At 41.9% G+C, this 19,852-nt stretch overlaps 1 protein-coding gene across 1 annotated transcript in view; it reads right to left on the bottom strand.

Annotated features, from left to right (window-relative positions):
• Window positions 1–556: 556 nt before the first annotated feature.
• The window catches only part of SELENON (selenoprotein N), a 33,954-nt gene continuing 14,658 nt past the window's right edge, over window positions 557–19,852 (bottom strand). The window contains exon 2 of the mRNA XM_078665286.1: window positions 557–7,488. Coding sequence (XP_078521412.1) covers window positions 5,792–7,486 — 1,695 coding nt within the window. The 5' untranslated portion in view covers window positions 7,487–7,488 and the 3' untranslated portion in view covers window positions 557–5,791. The remainder of the gene's footprint in view (window positions 7,489–19,852) is intronic.

The raw sequence follows: 19,852 nt of genomic DNA, 5'->3' as shown, positions 1-19,852 counted from the left end.
CTAACAGCTTCTAACTTCTTGCCATCATCCGCAGTACACAACAGGCTCCTCAACCACATCGACCAGTGACGGTTCAACTTATCAAGCCATCCTGCTCATTTAATAAGGCTCCTCACAGGATACTTCAAACCTTCCTCGCCTCAAGACCTCCACCAGTACCAATAAAACAGGATCTCCCCACTTGCCTTCACCTCTCATGAAATTCCCAATTGTCAGTACATAATGGCAATTTAAGTAACCTTATTCCACACAATTGTACCTGAGTAAGCGCAACATTCACACCCATTATTACCACTCTTGAAACGGCCGATACCACATACAAACCACAGTGGCCTGTCATTAAGACAGGGGGGAGGTAAAGTTGGTAAAGGATCAGGAGTGAGAGATAAGACAGTCACAGAGAGCAGGAGCGAGAAAGAATGAAGGTAGAGAGAGTGAGAGCGCAGACAAAGAATGATCGAGAGTGACTGAAAATAAGAAAAAATGGGATGGGGTGCAGGTGACCAAGGGAGGCAGAACAACGGATTTCATCTGCAAAATGTAAGCAATCAAATAATGACTTTTTAAAATTAATACTTTAATATATTTTTATGAAACTGGTACAAAATATAAAAACAGTACACATATAAATGGCACAAGCTGTCGCGAACATCCACCTGCTGGAAGACTACAAGATATTAAGTAATACAGATATAAACACAGAAATGTTCACTAAAAAGGAGACGTTTGCAGGTACAGCCAACATCAATACTTCCCATATTGCAAATACGATTTCAAGCCACAACTGAAGTATGGATAGAGAGCAGTTGTTAATTTTACTCATTTACAGAATATTTGCTTTAGGTGTTTATAAGGAAGCAGGAGATGTTCTTTCGAAGATTATGAGTCTCAGACCAAAAGTTTCCATTTTAATGTATCTGTTTGAATGTCCATCTCAGTCAGTGAACTTTACTTAGCAAGTTCCTTCAGTCAGGACTGGGGAAAAGGAGTTATGGTATGAAAATTAAATTGCATGGTATTTTAATGAGCGGATAAGAACACCTGATCCCGTTCAAGTCAAACCAAATGCTGAATGTGCAAAAGTAAGTGTGGCTCAAACTGTCTAAAAATATACGTTTTGGTTGTCTAACATTGGTTATTAGATCCACAATACACTTTGGACCTCTTTACGAGAGGCCCAGTGGGGATATGTTATTTATGGAAACCAATACATATCTATCTATTAAGACTGTTCATTATCTAACTGCGAAAAATCATGCTGATTTTAGTGCTTTCCTCAATGAAATCCCAACGTTTTAGGTTTAGTGGGCATTTTTTATTTGTTAAATATTGGCAGGTGTGAGCTGCCGAAATGTAACTGTATACTTGAAAATATTATGCAAACAGCTATTGTCGCAGGGGTCATAATTTCCTGGGTAGTGATAACCCATATATATATATTCAGGAGGATTGTAAATCCCTCAGGAGCCCATTTTACATCAGTCTCAATCAGACTTAAAGTGGATCCACTGTCGACAATTTAAAAGGAAAACCACATAAGAACATGCAAATCATTTCCAGTTAGTATTTGCATTTTGAGCACAAAGCAATTTTAAAGTGGGTCATTAAAATACAGCATAATGGATTCTCCATTACTTGACTCATCTGTTGTGTTCTGCCCTAGCCTGCTCAGTGTTGTACTTGAATCAGACGCCTTATTTGGTCCTGGTCCAAGGCGAAGAGCATCACAGAAAAATAAACTAAGCATTCAGTACTAGACAGGTTGACATAATCCACACCATTGATATTTACTGCCAAATATTGATGTTGCAAAACACACCCTTATGTGGTCATGAATATGCTACTTTCTGGCATGATAGGTGTGTTGTATCAACTGGAAGCCTTTCCGCAACTTGGGTTAAAATCAAGCTATCTAGTCAGTGTCTAGTTTGTACTTTGGTGCCAATGCATTTTTATTTGGAAAATTGCTTTTAAAAGCCCTGGTCGGTAAAGTGTTTTGATCTGCTGCTGCAGAGAAATAGCAACATAAAATGCAGCAGCAATAATCACAAGTCTCTTTCGAGACGAAGGAAAGGCAGATAGGACAATTACGACAAATGCTTGCTTTCAAAACGTTCCATTATTCATTGTGCAATTGCATTTTTGATAGTTCCCTAGATAGTAAAACGTATTACTTGTACAGAATGTCCACACCCTTCTGAGATCGTGTTTCAAATGAAACAGAGAAATTTGGTCTGAAAAACAGAAGTGGCAGTGTACCAAAAACACTGACGATAGCAAGAATGTATGGAAGAGGAGAGACAGAAGCATATTTTTCTCTTGCACTGCAACTGTCAGGAAATCAGACCCGGCCTGTTACTTGCTTAACTTTAAGACTGGCTCATCATGAAGAACAGATTGTCAAGAGAAACAATGTATTTCTTTCGCTCCTCCTTCACAAATAGATCAACATTTAAAAAGTCATTAACTACAATAAAAACATGTTAACAAGTACAAAATAAAGTTTATACAATTGCTTATGCTTGTGCAGTCAAATGTTTGGCAGCCATCAGACTTCTGAGCTGGTTATGTTGCTTTAAACAAATTAAAGCATTAGATTTTACTTGAAGAACTGTAATAACCTGTACAGACACGATGTCAACAGGTCAAAAAGCAAAAACACTTGAAAATCATGTACTGCATTTGTTAATTTTCTTTTTCTCTAGTATCACATTCCGTACTTGTTGTGTACGACTACCAACATGTTGTCAAAATAAGTAAATGTGGAGGTAAAAATAGAAAACTATAATTCCCTATACATGCTTAGCTTGAGGATATGCTGTCAGTGAGTATTCGAATTCGAGTATCAGCAGGTGTTATTTCTGACCTTGAAACTGTGACATACATGAACAGAAAGAGTCTATTAATCCACTGAAAAACTATTAGCCGTCACATATGGCAAATTAAGTATTATTCTCTGAGAATGATTAAGACTTTCCTGCGTACAAGAACTTTGTGGTACAGCTGCTCAGCTTATTGATAAACATCCACTACGTTAACTAGTTACAACAATTGTTACTGTTTGTTACGGAAATGGGTACACACAGTGTATAGCAATGGAATAATGCATGGTTCAAGAATCAGGCATTTTCATTTGACTAACTGACTACAGAACTACTACTATGGATACAATTTAACCAAGATTTGTTGGTGTCATATTGATCATTAATGTATTTTCTGCTTGCCTGCCTGTCTTCCCACGTGCTAAATATCATGTGTAGAGGCATCTTAACAGTTTTTATGTGACAATACCTGCTGCTTAATTTTGAAACGACTAAACATTTGTACATAAGTTAAAAATTCAGTGCAAGCAGACAGTAGCCAATTTAAATTGGGAAAACAGATCTTACTATATTCATAGGTACAATTTTAACAACGGCTGTGGCCCACTAGGCTCATCTTGTCCTCTTGTACAACTATTAAGGGGCACTTTCAGCCACCACTTTTGCTAGGGTCTAAATCTGACCAGATGCAGGTTTGGGGTGAGGGTTAGTGTCGAACCTTTCTATGGTCTTCCTTCCCTTTCAGGATTGTACACGATTGGACCACAAACTGTTTTGCATGAACGCTTTTACTTGAAGAAAAAAAAAAAGGGATAGCCCACAAAACCCTTGTACGCAGTTTTTCATCCTCTGTCCCTGCTTCCATGAAGATCTCTTGCAGTGTGGATTGATCTGGGCCTTTTCTAACACTTGGCACGCCACCTCTTTCTTCACGCAATTCAGTAATTTAGTGATTATTGTAGAGCCAAACCATGATGGGCTGCCTCATCTGCCATGCCCATGCCTCTCCAGTTAACTTCTGCATCTTTAGTTCCTCCCATATGTACCCACCCACGTTGTCAGATCAGCCTTGTTATAATCATTGTGGTCCACCACTAGCAAATTATAGAGCAAATTTTGGCAGTTCTCCAGTAAATATATCTTTTACATTCAGCAATAACACTGGATAATCCCAAGACATCAGGAGTAGACTGTAAGGCGCAGCGCCGTGCTTTACATTCTGGTTCACCCATCATAAGTTAAACTGAAAGAAAAGCAAACTGAGCGTGAAGTTAAATAGCTATCAGTTCTAAGTTGTCTGGCAATACTCCTGCTCATTTTAACAGAATATTAATTCCATTTTGATTCCATTTTGTGCATCAGTATCAGCAAACTGTCAATGTAAAGAGGCCATGTGTCAAAATTTGCAATGGTCTCTTCATTACTGGCCTTTCCAGACACTTTACCTAATGATCTTGGTACCGCTGCCTCTTCTGAATGTTTTTTCTGGCAGTGTGTTAGCAAATTGAAACTCTCTCAACGTAACATTTTCAAAACTGTGAATAAGATTTCCCATAAACTATGAGATTTAAAAAGGCACAGTGTATCTGATAGTCACAACAAATTAAGAGCAGGGTTCTGGGGCCGAGCTTCATTTAGTATTTCTTAATTTCAAAATTAAAAAAGCCTCTGTACTCCGAAATAACTGTTCAGAGAAATGGGAGAAGGAGTTGTGAGTTCCTAAAATAATTGATGCACAGTAAACTGGTTTTTACCTTTCACGTTTGTTTTTAAGGCAATGTTTGATATTCACCATTCATGAGGGAATCTGTGGCAAAGCAAGCCTTTTCAGCTTTTCCTGTGCCTACTGTCTTCCTCAAGGTTTTAAATTGTCCATGAGGTTGTAGAGAAAATGCTGCTGGAAGTTGCACAGATTATGCTTCAAGAGGTGCCTTACCTTACATATTCTGCTCCTATTGTCATCAAGCTATCTAACATAGGGACTGGGTTCTAAAAATCTTTCAATCTAATTGTCCTCAATGGATACAGAAGACATGCCATCCTGCTGTGGCCTTGCAAACTTGATGCAATTATGATTTTAGGAAAATCTGTCATCTTCTGGTGCCTGCTATCTAAAAAAATTGGGAGTGCTTTGGAACAGGATGAACAATGTCATTGTGCCGTGTCCTTTGAAATAATTACAGACGAGGACATTCCTTTATCACACATTTTCAACAGACTTAATAATTTGTTGTCGATATTTCTTCACAATTGGGATTCAAACATTATCACATTTACTCTACTCAAATACCCTTCTTCCAAACATATTTTTGTTTTGTCTGAGCCTGAATGGCCTGTTATTTTCTGCAGAATACATATTCAATCCCCACATTGATTAATCATTCATCAAACAATATGTGCCTCTTTCATTCTTTTGTTAAACTTGACCACTTTTCCTCTAATCCAAGTACAGTCTTGGAGTTGTTTAAAATTACACCTTTTTAAATTTTAGAAAGCTGGTGATCACAGTTTTGACAAAGGAAAGGGCTAAAAATTGAAAACTCAGATTACTTAATTATGGAATTTAAAGATCGCTGTCAGCTCGGCTAAAGGAGTGATTGGACACTTGCATTATTTCATCAATCCAAAATCATTCTAAAAAACAAAATGATCCGATCTGTGTTGTAATGTCCCTATTTACAATACATGTTTGCTGCAGCTTACTTAAAGTAAACACTCGATATTATGTGGGATTTATAAAACCAAAAAGAGAAACATCAAACGTTTCAAAACTAAAATCACCATGTTGTACTTGGTAGAACAAGAAAAAAGTTGATTAAAATCTATTAGCATATTTAAGTATTTTGGCAGTCACTTTGTGAATACTGTGAGAATAATGTGCAAATCCGCAGAGGTATTTGAAAAAGATGCTGAAATGAAGACCATACAAAAGTCAAAACATGTTTTCTGGAACTGTTTTCCTCAGCAGCTTATGTAAGCATAAATGGCTTTGCTTTCTCCAGCCCTTCCTTCAGGAATTTCAGGTAAGTGGCAGTGGAGGGGTCTTCAAATGAAGCAGTAAAACTAAAGATGCTACTCTCTGCTTCCTCTGGCTTCATAGAGGTAATGTCAAGGAAATAGTTGGCATTAATATGGTGAACAACTGTCCCATTGGGTAGGCTGATCATCATTTCTACGGGGAAGTTGTATTTCTCAAGGTGCAATTTTGCCACTTTTGCATGGAAGCCATTGTCTTTGTCACTCTGTAGTTCTTCTAATTCCTTCACTAAGGACCAACTGCAGACGAAGCTTTCGTTCAGCAGGGCGAGGATGGGCGAACTTTCCAGGACTGTCTCCCGGAGAGTTCGCCCGGAACCTCAGCAGGACTGGTCATCTAATGCTCCCCAAAGCAAAATGGAGTGTACCAACTTGTTTTCTGCAACAGCTCTGTCAAAAGCTTCAGTGAAAGGGTGGTATGGCACCTTCTTAAATGGATACATGGTCACTTCCAATTTTTTTGCAGCTTCTGTCCAGCTGATTTCCGACTGCCAGTGTATCTCTTCGAACACAAACTCAATTGGGTCTCCCAAGGGGTCCCTACTATCAACGGCATTGCCGTTCTCATCATAAATCACAGAAGGGATGGAAGGGCCTGTATCTAGCAATTCCATTTTGGGTAAGTATCCTATGTCAACCTCCATATTGCTGCTTTCGCTTGTTCCATACAACCACTCCATGTCAACATTAAGTGACCTGTTGTTAGGGACATAAAGGTGGAATTGCCTTACGTGTGAAGCATCTTTGGAAATTACAATGTGACCTGTGAATTGTCCAGGTGAAAACCAGAAAGGGAAGTCCGGAGGCTCATTCAGCTGAAACTCAGCATGTATTCTGAAGACAATGTCATAATAGAAGTCACTGATCGCTCTGATGCAGGCCACAGTTCCTTGAGGAGCAAATCTGGTTTTGACGAAAGGACGTGGGTGGAACATGCTCAGGAGCTTGTGGATAATAATCTCTTTTCCTCTGGGGGTCGCAGGATAAAAACGATTGTTAGGAAGGTATCCAGTGAAGATGTTGAGTTCACTGGGGACTACCCACCAAGGATCACCCAAGCTCAGCTTGTTTTTTGGAGGTAGGAATGCTCTGAACTGACTGGCAAAATAAACACTGGAAGGTGTCAAGGGTGCTGTCCAATTTCGCAGTCCTGACAAGGCATTGTGAGTAATTCCCAAAAAGCCATCTTTACTCTTTGTCATAGTTTCCATTATCAGAGGCTGAAAATTAGCAACTACAGACAGCGTCTCCCCACTGGGATCCTGAACGTCCTCTTCTTCGTAGTCTGAAACAGCAGCAACACCAGTCAGCTTTTCTGCTATTGACCTGAACTCCTCAGGGCTTAAGTAAAGATCTTTGTCAGCATCCAGAGAGGAGAACAAGAAGAATCCTTCCGTCCCCAAGGATCGAAGAGCTGCCTCATGCCGCTGAATAGTCTGATCATCATAATAAAACTTGACGCCCAAAATGACGGCCAGAATCAGAAAAAACAGAAAGAAGATGCGTACAAGAATAGAACACATTTTCCATGATCTTTTTTCCTCACTTTTTTCTTTGCCTCTTTTCTCTTCTGATGCTGCATTATTCTGCTCGCTTTCCTTCCGTCGAAGCCTTAGGTCTGTGGACATCACTGTAATGATTACATGACAAATAAAAAATTAGATGAGTAGGCATGAGCAATTCTCATACATTGCATCAAAAGAAAGCAGTTTGATTTTAGGGTAGACAATGTGATCTAAAAAATTCTATGTCTACTCTTCACTAGTCAACAAAATCCTGACAATCTACTTTTATTTTTTTTTTGTTTTTATTCATAAAGTGTGGTCTTAACGAGAAAGCATTGAGCTTTAGAGACAGCAAAGAAACAAACCATTCTGAGTAGGATGCAGCTATCCAGGCACATGTTTAGAAGAGGAGCATAAAAACAAGCATTGGCAAGCCAATAGGTCTTACCTATGCAACAGCTATTGGTTTTGCCAATGTGTTAGCCGTGTTGAACGCCATCCTGGCGGCTGTTCAAGTTAGTGGTGTAGAGTGGAGTATAGTAGCGTGGAGTGGCATGGATTGATGTAGAGTGGAGGGTTTTGGAGTGTCATGGAGTGGAGGGTAGTGGTGTTTTGAGGTGTAGATTGGAGTGGTGTAGAGTGGAATACAGAGGGGTGTTGAGTGGAGTAGAGTGTTGTGAAGTGGCATAGAGTGTCAGAGTGGAGTGGCAAAGAGTGGCAGGGATTGGAGCACTGCAGCAGAGTGGAGTGTTGCAGAGTAGTGTGTGGTAGACTGGTCCGGAGGGGCACAGAGTATAGTGTTGTGGAGTCCCATAGAGTGTCAGAATGTGGTGGCATAGAGTGCTTTAGAGTTGAGTAGTGCATTAGAGTGGAGTAGACAGGCAATGTTGAAACATTTACACTCTAAACAGGCTTGGTCACAGGATTTCATACTCACAGCTGGAAGAAAACGATACCGCCTTGTGTCGTCAGAAACTAGCTGCTACCTTAGATGAGCCAACATTCAGTCTCATGTTTTCCCTAGCTTAGCATGGGATAACATTGATAGGTTGGAAAAGACCATTACTGGTAAGGGGACAATCCATCAAGTCAACAGTATAGCTGTACAGCCCTAGTTGTTTGGACCACAACCTTTTAAAGCTCCTCTCCCACGCATTAAGAAACAAAACCAAAGAACGTTGACCACCACAAATACTGATGAATTGTTCATGTATGTTTCTGGTGAATGAGTTGGGCCTCAGCCATTGATGACAAGTATCGTAGTTATGCTGGAATGTTTTCCCCAAGTGAAACTTCCACAAAATAAGAAAATAATCTGGGTTGTTACAAGACAAGAAAAGAGCCTCGCACAGATAATACCAAGTTGGAAAGGATTTAACATCAGTACTAGAGACCTAGTAGGTGTATTACAGGAGTCCCTTGGCTGCTTGCCCATCATTATTGCCCCTGCAATTGAGCTTATGACCATTTCTGAAATTCTGAAACAGTCCCTGCATTTGGCGAAACCTTTTGTGGTCATGGATCAAGCTCTCTACGCAAAAGCAACTCAGATCGTGCGGCAGCGTAAAGTAACATGCGACAGAATCTTCTTCAAATAGGCACCTTTCACACCATCTGCAATGTTATGTCCATTCTTGGAAAACACATTCAAGACGCTGGCCTTTGCAACCTTTGCATTGAAGCAGACATGATAACAGAAGGATCAATATCATCAGTACGAGAAAGCCGTATGTACAATTGTGCAGTACGAGTACACAAGTGCATGTATGAAGTAATGTTGAGACTGGCTTGGTTGGAATGTATCCCCTGGGTGGAAAAGATTTACAAAGAGAACATTCAGGTAGTCTATTGGAAATTACATTCCCAAAAATTCCTGATTGCCTGCTGATTCAGGTTTGCTTACATCTCCTGTTCAAAAAGTGAAAAATCTTGGGGTCATGTTTGATGATTAACTTTGTTTTTCTGAACAGATCAATCAAATCACATCTTCATGCTCTATCCTTTGAAGATACTTAAAAGGTTTGTCGATTCATTCCATTAGACATGGAAAAAACGGTCATAGCCGCCTTGATTCTGTCGAAGATTGACTATTGTAATGCTCTTTGTTTGGGAACTTATAAACATCTCAAATCAAAGCTTCAGTCTCTGCAAAACACAGTAGCTCGTGTGCCTCTAAAAATCCCCAAATTTAGCACCATATGGAAGAGCATTAGGGACCTCCACTGGCTGCCCGCTCAAGATAGTGTAAAATTAAAGGCCTTGAGTATAGTACACAAGGCACAGCAAGGATTTGGACAACTTGTGTTTCAGAAGACTTTTGCATGGCACGTCCCTCAACGTGCCTTTAGATCAGCTACCACTAGGTTGGTGGTTATTCCTAAGGTAAAGAAGGCTATTTGGTGTGGCAGAAGTCTTTCCCACCTGGCTTGCAAGCTACTGAACTCCATGCTTTTTTCTCTGAGGTCTCCAACAAATAGACTGTGTTTTAGGAAATCCTTGAAGACTTGGCTCTTTGCTTCTAGTGTTAAGTAGGTTTTTCAATCAGTTGGCAACATATTAGCGCAAAGATGCCTTGGCATTCAAACGCTTTGGACAAAAATATTACTTACTTACTCCTTCACTGAGGATGTGAATGACTTTGGAAAAGACCTATGTTAACGGAGATTAAATGACCTCTTGGAGAATGCTGCCTTTGCCGAAGTAAAACAGCTTTTAATTGAATTCCTGGAACATCTTTGTCATGAGAATGTAGATCTCTCTTCATTTTGGATGTCTTATGTGGATATTGATGAAAATATCTTGCTGGCTCAGCTGCGTGCTGCTCGAGTAAGAAACTGGCATTTACATCTTACCGCCATATGCTCCAATGGTGTTTTGCATATGACAGGATGAACTACGCTATATATATATCTGCCTGTATTCTATGTCAAAATGACATTATTTGCAGTAAAACATCCAGATACACCACAGCTTCATCAACAGATGATTTTCAGTTCAACCGTCAGATGTTAATCCGTTTGGGCAAATTCCGGGTTATCAAGTGGTAGAGGTAACAGTCAACAAAGACACACAGACTCCGAGTTGCACGACAAGGTTCAACCTCAAGGCAGGTGCTGTGAAAAGATATTATATGATGGCTGAACACAGAAGCACCTTTTTGGTTTGAATAAGGGAAATGGTTCGTATCATCAGATCTTATTCACACAGACCGACATAAGTCACAAATTGAAAAAGAAGATACTGTAACGAGAGCTGTTAGTCTGGTTCAAAGCTGGATAAATCCATTTGTTGGGCCACATAATCTCATTAGTCCGGCCACAGCAATAAAGGCAATGCAAGACATGATATCCAACATAATGAAGGCACATGAATAGGTAAACAGTGCTATACAGACTTTAAACTTGAGAATAATACACCTATTAAGGAGCGTCCATGAAGAATATAGTGAACAGCAATGGCAGGATAATCATCAAGAAAGCAGACTAAGCACTATTTGGACAAATCATTGTGACAGCACAGAATACGAACCTTCAAATGGCGGACGTACTCTCTCGTCCCTTAGGACCTTTACCAAGGTATGTTGCAAAAGACACAAAAAAGCTGATTTAGCAACATTCTTGCAGAAAAGCGTTACCCCTGCAGAGGAAATACCTGTAAATTCAGCCACACTGATTTATGGTATAGCGCTTGTTCACGGAAAAAAAGGAAAGGAATCAAACTTTGGTGAGGTGGCTAGGTCTGTCTTGTCCCTGGCTTTATTGGAAGGAAATAGGAGTCAAAGGGTCGATGTTGTGTTTGATACGCACAATGAGACGTCTATTTAGAACAGCAAAAGGACAATCAGAGGGGAAGGACTCTATCACCAGTTACAGAGCATATCACCTTCCCAGATTGTCAGACAATGGAAGAAATTCCAGATCCACGTGACGTAAGGAATAATAAAACTCTCATCGCATTTTTTGTTAATGAATGGAGGAAACCACGGTATTTTGTAAAGCGTAAGAATAAAACACTGTTTGCCAGCTGTGAAGACAAATGCTACAAAATCACAAGAAGTGCCCGATCGCAAAAGTACACACGAAGAAGCAGATGGTCGTTTGTTGCTGCGTGCTACACACATTGCTAATGAGGGTTATGAGGCACTAATGATAAGCTCAGATGACACAGATGTGTTTATTATGTGTTTGGGATTCCATGAAAGAATATAAGCATGCAAATCCTTGACATTGGGAAAATAGCGTCAAAATGTTTGTCCAGCTAGGATAGGTCCCCATATGTTTACCAGATGTGAGACAGTAGGGACATTTGTGGGAAAAGTAAAAAGCATGTGCATTCAAAATCCTGTCTGCCAACAGATGTACACAGGAAACATTTTCACAGTTCAGAGACGAAAGGGGTCTCTCTGACAAACTAATAGACAAATTACAGCAATTCTCGTTCTTGCTGTAGGCACCAAAATCTTTGGTTCATCACGTGAAAGACTTGATATCACCTATTCTGCGAAAAGAAGGGTGAGATAGACAGTCATCAACTTCCACGTTGCAGGGACTGTCTGAAGGAACATGCCAAACGTGCGAATCATAAAGCCGCTATAAGCAAGGGATGTCTTCTGAATGATCCACAGACACTTAGTCCAATTGGGAGACAGTTGAAGTTGGAAAAACACGAGGGAACACAGCAACTGGTAGTGAATTGGATGGAGGGGCAGCTGGCATCTCAAGCTGTGTTAGAGCTACTCGCTTGCAGCTGCATTGGGAACCGTAACTGCCAGCATGTGTCTGCTGTCTAAATGACCTCAAGCGCACTGACATGTGCAACTTCCTGCCTGTAAAAATCAAACAGACGCGTATAATGACACCTATCCAGAAGAATATGACAACGATGAATGTGAATGATAAATTCGTGTTTATGTTCACCCATGACATACATTGCCTATAAAGATGTAACAACTAATATTATTTGAAATTGTAAGTGAACATTACGTATCTATAATCTTTATCAATATATGAGGAATGCAAGGGTTTTATTGTTATTTTAAGAAGTATATTCTGATTATTACAATTAATAATCTTAATTTGTTTTTATTATATTGAATTTAATCAATCTGGTGGAATTAAACTTCTTTTTCCACACATTATGATGAATTTGCATGCCATTTATCAAACATTTGAAAAACGTAATTTTTTCCGGCTATGGTTGCTATTCCAGTTATATAAGACAAAAGGCAAAGAGTGATGACTTGCTATCACATATTTGTTTATCTCTAAGCATCCATACCTTGCAAGTAAATTATGTAAGAGCCCACCCTCCCAGAGTGGTACCATAAAAGATGCGATCAAACTGCTTTCAGGTAGTAGTTTTTTTAACGCAGAACAAAGGAAAGCACAATGTACCTTCCATCACTGGAGCACACTGAAAACAGGCACTAAAGGAAGGGACAACTATATACCAGTAGAGAGATGGGGCATTGCAGTGAGGAGGTGAACCTAAAAAAAAACTTTACACCATGCAGATGCCTTAACCGCAGACCCTTCACCATGCAGATTAACCCTGGGCATAGTACGCGTAGTAGCACTACGCATAGCTACGCGAAGTGCACTTCGCACTATGCGAGCTATGCGTAGCACTACGCGAACTGCATAGTGCGGTAGGAAATGCGGTTTGCAATGATTGCACAGTGGCGGATGCTTGTCCGCACTGTGCAATCATTGCAAATGGCATCTTGCACAGTGCAAGCGGTCGTTTTCTGCCGCTCGAGTAGATTTGTACTCGAGCGGCAGTGTTCTCAACGCGAACTGCTAGTTTCTTATCGCGAGCGGTCGCGAGCATACTCGACCACTCGCAATGAGAAACCTGACCTCCCGGCATTGAGAATCTTGCCGGGAGGTTTATTTTCCACGCTCGCGATCGGCAACTTGATGTTTCTGCTCACGTACGAGGAAAAAGTCTTGCCGGGATGTCTGCGAGCTGTAGTTTTCTGTCGCTCAAGGAGATTTATACTCGAGCGGCAGCTTTCTCAACGCGGACTTGTAGTTTCTCATCGCGAGCATACGCGACCACTCGCAATGAGAAACCTGACCTCCCAGCGTTGAGAATCTTGCCGGGAGGTTTATTTTCCACGCTTGTGATCGGCAACTTGATGTTGCTGATCGCGAACGAGGAAAAAGTCTTGCCAGGAAGTAATTTTGCTTGCTCGCGGTCGCCAACTTGACGCTGAGGACCACGAGCAAGCAAAAAGTGACCGCTGCACTATGCTATGCGTGTTCGCACTGTGCTACGTGAAGTTTGCGTAGTGAGGAGTTTCGCAAACTACGCAAGCGTAGGGTAGTGCTTCACCCAGGCCTAAAATACACTGAAATAAAGAAAGGTTACAGGGACATTATAGTTAGGGTCAGATTTTACTCATTCAAAACCAGACAAATCCAGCAGTTATAGTTATCCTAGTTAACTCCCCCCCCCCCGCAATGCACTGCTTATGACCTCACATATTACATGGTCAGTGACATCACTGATGACATCTCAAATGACATCAGTGATGGCTTCATCCAGTGACTGGGAGTGTTTTTAAAATGTTTATGAGTGTTAAATATATATACCAAGGTGTATTAGTAAATCAGTGGGTGTATGAGTGACTGTATGAATGACTGAGTGGGTGCGTGACTGAGTGCATAAGTGAGTGATTTGGTGTCTCAGTGAATGTATAGGTGAGTGACTGGTTGTGTTAATGTATGTGTCTGGCAGTTGATGTGTAAGTGGGTGCATGAGTGTGTTATTGGGTATATGAATGGCTATATTGGTGATTGATTGGTTGTCTGACTACCTCTATGGTTGTCTGAGTTACTGTGTGTGTGGGTGAGGTGGTGTGTGACTGCCTGTATGGATGAGTGAGTGGGTAAGTCAGTGGCTGTATGGGGTACTGTGTGCATGTGTGAGAAGTTGAATGGGTGAGTGAGTGTCTGGCTGTGTCGGTGATTGAGTGCATGTGTCAGTATGGGTGAGTAACTGGGTATGTGAAAGGCAGTATTGGTGAGTGACAGGGTATATGAATGACTGTATGCATGAGTGAGTGAATGTGCGATTGGCTATATGGATGGGTGCATGCTTCTGTCAGTGACAGTATAAGTGAGTATGTGTTACTATTTGTATGAGTAAGTGTGTGTAACTGTTTGGATGAGTAAGTGGCTGTGTAATTGACTGTATGGGTGAGTATCTAGGTGTGTGAGTAGTTCTATGGCTGACTCACTCAGTGTGTGGATATGTCAATGGCTGTATTAGTGAGTAAGTGGATGTATGAGTGGCAGTTTGGGTGAGCGAGTGGATGTTTGTATAGATCTATGAATCAGTGAGTCGGTGTGTATGTACTGGTATGGATCTGTGAATGGGTTTGTGAATGGTTGTTTGGGAGTGGAGTGGGTGTATAAAAGATTCTAAAGGGGGTGAGTGAGTGGGTCAGAGATGCTGTGGCAGATGTCATCGCTGATGTCATCACTGATGTTATCAGTGATGTCACTGACCATGTAATAAGTGATGTAATATGTGAGGTCATAAGCAATGCATTGCAGGGGCGTGACTTATAGTTAACTCAGGTAACTATAATGGCTGAATTTCAGTGGTTTTGTATGAGTAAAATATGAGCATAACTATAAAGTCCTTGTAACCTATGTTTTTATAGTGAATATCTAAAGTTTTTTTTAATTGTATTTGCTAACTATAACGTCCCTGTAACCTATGGTATTAAAATGATAATTCCTAACTGTAAAATCCCTGTACCTTTGGTTTTTTTTGTGAATTTCAAAGTTTTTTTTTTTAACTAACAGCCACGTTTGCAGAGTGGTGGAAAATGGGGGCAGGGCCTCCAATCAGCTCTCAGGAATTCCGCTGTGTAGGACTTACAGGAGGCACCAGGAGGGCTTAATGGCCCCCAATGTCCCTCTGGAGCCAAGGGGACTTTATCCCCCAACACATAGTGCACCGGGAGGCCCGTTTGCAGAGTGGTGGAGAAAGGGGGCATGGCCTCTGACAACTTCATAGCAATCCTGCTGTGTGGGACTTACTGGAGGTAACACGAGGGGTAGTTGGCCCCCAAGAATGCCCTTGGGGGCCAACTACCCCTCCTGTTACCTCCAGCAAGTTCCACACAGTGGGTTTGCTGAGAAGTGCCCTCTTTCTCCCCCACTCTGGAAAAACGCCCCCTCCTTAATTTATACAATGACTCCGGAACCTGGCCCATTTGGGGGCTGATTCGGAACAAAGCGCGGAAGTCCACGCTTTTTCTTTTTTTACATTTTCAGCTGGATTGCACAAACTTTTTTTTAATGCTTTTTAGGTCTCGTCTGAGCCAGCGCATGCACAGCTCTGGCGAAGACATTTAGTGAGTGGGGCTTTAAAAAGTCGGCCACAGCTTTTTGTCTGGTCTCGAGGGTGCGGTTACGCGCACAGGCGCCATTTGACTTTCCTGTCTAGTCATCTCTCATTAAGTGCATCGATTGCGGGCACTACAGCCTGCGATCGCAATCATTTTCACTTTGACGCCCAATCTCACAATTAAGCACTGCATTACTCCTGTCTCCCTTCATTAGCCTTCCTCTGTTCCTTACTCCTTCCCATCTTCTTTTCTCCTCCTTTCTTTCTGCGCAGAAACCAAATGATGGTGCCTCCTGCAGACGCTTCCATCGCATCCTCCTGTTTGCACCCTCCAAGGTGCATTTGCAGAGCGTGCTGCCATGCATATCATGTTCGCGGCTCACTTACAGGCATTGTATTACCTCTCCCACCCAACCCGGGGCTTGTTATTGAACCTTCTGGCCGTCAAAGATTGGAACATGCTCTCTTCACCCATGTGTTCTGAAAATGTGTACCTCGATATCTGCAAAAAAAACTCAAGAAATGGCTGATAGTCCTATGTGAGCTCCCTCTAAGCTATCTCCCTGAATCTGACAGCACCAGGGCACCCTATTTAGTATAATTTATCGCCTTATAAACTCCCATTCGCTCATTCACTCCAGTGCCTGTCCTCATTCACTCCAGTGCCTGTCCTCATTCACTCCAGTGCTTGCGCTCATTCCCTCCAGTGCCGGCGCTCATTCCCTCCAGTGCCGGCGCTCATTCACTCCAGTGCCGGCGCTCATTCACTTCAGTGCCTGTCCTCGTTCACTCCAGTGCCTGCGCTCATGCACCCCAGTGTCTGTGCTTGTTCACTCCAATGCCTGCGCTCATGCACTCCAGTGCCTGCGCTCATTCCCTCCAGGGCCTGCGCTCATTCCCTCCAGGGCCTACGCTCGGACACTCCAGTGCCTGCGCTCGTGCACTCCAGTGCCTGCGCCTGCTGTCAGCTGCTGGCCAGCCATCCCTCTTGTCCGTAGTGGTAATATTTACATAGTGTGCACTTCGACGGCTGCAAGGCTTCCATTTATGGAGACGTTTTATGTGAAGTGAAGGAACGAAAGGCTCACAAAACAAAAATGCTTGCGAGCCAAGTTTATACTGCCGAATATCTACATACGTGACCTCATGGCTCCGCCCCCCCCACACCCTTCGATTACCTATTAGCACCTCTCCCAGGAGTCTTATCCCACATCACAGTCACCGGACGGCCACAGTTTCACAGCCCTGGCAGGAGGGGGCAGCACCTCATCTGTTGCTCTGCTGAGCAACTCTGCTCCAGTGTCGAAGCTCTTCTTTATAACCTTGCATGTGAACAAGACCCTGCACCCCATGTCGGCTTCCTCCCACCCCATGTGAACACAATACTGCACCCTGCACCCTATGTCGGCTTCCTCCCACCTCTCCCCATCCCCATGTGAAAACAAGACTAGACCCTGCACCCCATGTCTGCTTCCTCCCACCTATCACCACCCCATGGAAACACAACACTCGGCCCTGCACCTCATGTTGGCTTTCTCCCACCTCTCCCCACCCCATGGGAACAAAAGACTCCACCCTGCACCCCATGTCAGCTTCCTCCCACCCCATGTGAACACAAGACCAGGGCATTGGCATAGCCAATAGGTCTCGCCTTTGGGACCTTATAACTGTTTAGCCAACCAACAGTTAATGTTGTTGCACCGAGGATATTGTGCTGCATAACTAAATACTTATAAGGTCCCAAAAGCAAGACCTATTGGCTATCCCATTACTTGTTTGTCCTATGGAAACGACATCCTCACTATAACTACCGACTGGCAATTGCCAGTAGGATTTTTTTTAAATATATATTTACCTTATATGTACTCACCGTGCATAGTAATGGCATGTGCTGTAAAGGCATGCCTGGTAAAGACATCTTTCTGGTAAAGGCTGCATGGAAAATGCATACTTGATAAAGTCATCCAACCTGTGAGTCAGATGAAAAGTTATCCAAGAGAAACGTGCCAGCAGGGAGAGGTAGGACTGAGGCAACAATGACCAGTATGAGGCCAGTAAAGTGGGCATGTAGGACACAAGGGAAAAGTCAATGATGAGACGGACAAAAGAGTGAGACTCTGGGATTTAGGAGAGTATGCAGGATTGAGAGGTGAAATGACAACCTCAACCACCACGATTTGAGCTTGCTCTCTGCCATTACTGTGCCTAGTAGCACAAAAAACTGATAATAGTTTGGTTCAACAATTAAGCTGTAATTGTGTTCCACACAGTTTGAAGAAACCACTGCTAATGCACTCTGTCCACTTCTACATTACTTATCAGAGGAATAATGACTTGCCTTTTTCCAGAGACTGAATCCCCTCCAGCAAGTACTGACTGATTTGTATATGCTGCTTGCGATCCCATCACCACACTCTTCTGCCTACAACTGTATGCTGTGCTTACATTTCGCTGATCCAACTCTGGAGCACACTCTCTGGTTCTCAAATGACACTAAAATTCAATACTAATAGATGACCTACCAAAACACTTCGACCATCCATGCATTACAGATGTAGGAATTACGTACCATGTCATTCAAGAAAGAGCTATTGAAGGACTGTTACAGAAATAGTACAATATAATACCTGACAGTGACATGCTATTGAATGTTGCTTCATAAAATGACTGCTCAAAATGGCAAACATGTGTTTGGTACTGCTACTGCAATTATTATTGTACTTTCACTTATAACCAAATTCCCTCATTGATCAGTGAAGGACTTTACAGTGTAAAGCTTCACTCACTTCTTGAATGCATGTTCACTTACTTTTTGAGGGCTGTCCAGAGGGCAGGGCTCTTCGCCTATTATATAAGCAAGGATCACTTACTTTGATTCTGTTTGTGTGAGCAGAGGTCTTTCAATAAACCTAGGCACCTTCTACTACAAACTCCTGAAGATCTACGCCCCCTCCTCGTTCAATATTTTTATAGTTCCAAATCTTTGCTGTCCTTTGGCATCCGCCTCCCCACTCAGTCAACCACCCATATTCTACAAGCCAAAGATGTTCACATGCAGTGGTATATATAAAGCGTAATAAGGTTTCTAATAAAGATATTCCGACAACCACGAATAAACAAGGCTAAAACTACAAATATATATATATATATATATATATATATATATATATATATATATATATACAGTATGTAGACGTCCAAAATCAGCAACTCAGCCAAACAGACGAAGCGAGACCCAGAAAATGGTGCGAATTATTTATTTCTTAGCCCAACACCAATCCGCCATGACACGTTTCGGCTTAACGAAGCCTTGATCATATATATATATATATATATATATATATATATATATATATATATATATACACACACACACACAGAGCTTTAAGTGGGCCGGGTCTCACCGGTGCTGATCACCTGCATTTTTTTAAAGGGGGCCTCGAAATGGGTCTCTATTGGGCTCTGTTTTGTGTCCTGGCACAGGCAGTCCGTTTTTTTACGGACTGCAGTGACAGCAGGCACATGGATGTGCGCCTGATCACTCTGCTTCACTTCTCACCAGTGGAGGAGTTACAGTGTGAGGTCATGCCAGGTGAGCGTTGTAGGGAAAGGGAAATCCTTTAAAGATAGTCATTTTCTCTCTGGATTTCCCTTCTCTTTTTGAAACTCGGGAGCAGCCACATTGTTGTGATGTCACCAGGGCTTTCAGTGGAAGCTTTTTCAATATTATATACAAGCCATAGTTGCTGCTTATTTATTTTATGCAACTAACAACCGTTGACAAAGCCAATAGTCCTGACTTGTTGTAGGTATGATGCAATGACAGAAGCACCTAAATACAAGTCGGGCGGCGTACTGTGCTAAGCACAGATTTTTAGCTTACGAGTTTTTATGCCACACCCTTAATTATATTGGCCACGCCCCTGTGCGAGACCCACCACTTTTTTCATCCCACTTTAAACCCTGCACACACAAACACATATATATATTCATAAAGACATCAATTGCCTCTCCTATTTTGTCATTGCCGCAGTTTCAAAATGCAAAAGGGGCGGCAACAGAGAAAAGAAACTAAGGCAGCTGGAGACTAAGTTTATCTTAGAACTAGATAGCAAGTGGCCAAGG

The sequence above is a fragment of the Lissotriton helveticus genome, chromosome 10, assembly GCF_964261635.1.
Source record: "Lissotriton helveticus chromosome 10, aLisHel1.1, whole genome shotgun sequence".
In the NCBI taxonomy this organism is placed as follows: Eukaryota; Metazoa; Chordata; class Amphibia; order Caudata; family Salamandridae; genus Lissotriton; species Lissotriton helveticus.
Note: the sequence above shows the minus strand (reverse complement) of the source record. Positions and strands in the feature narration are given on the sequence as shown.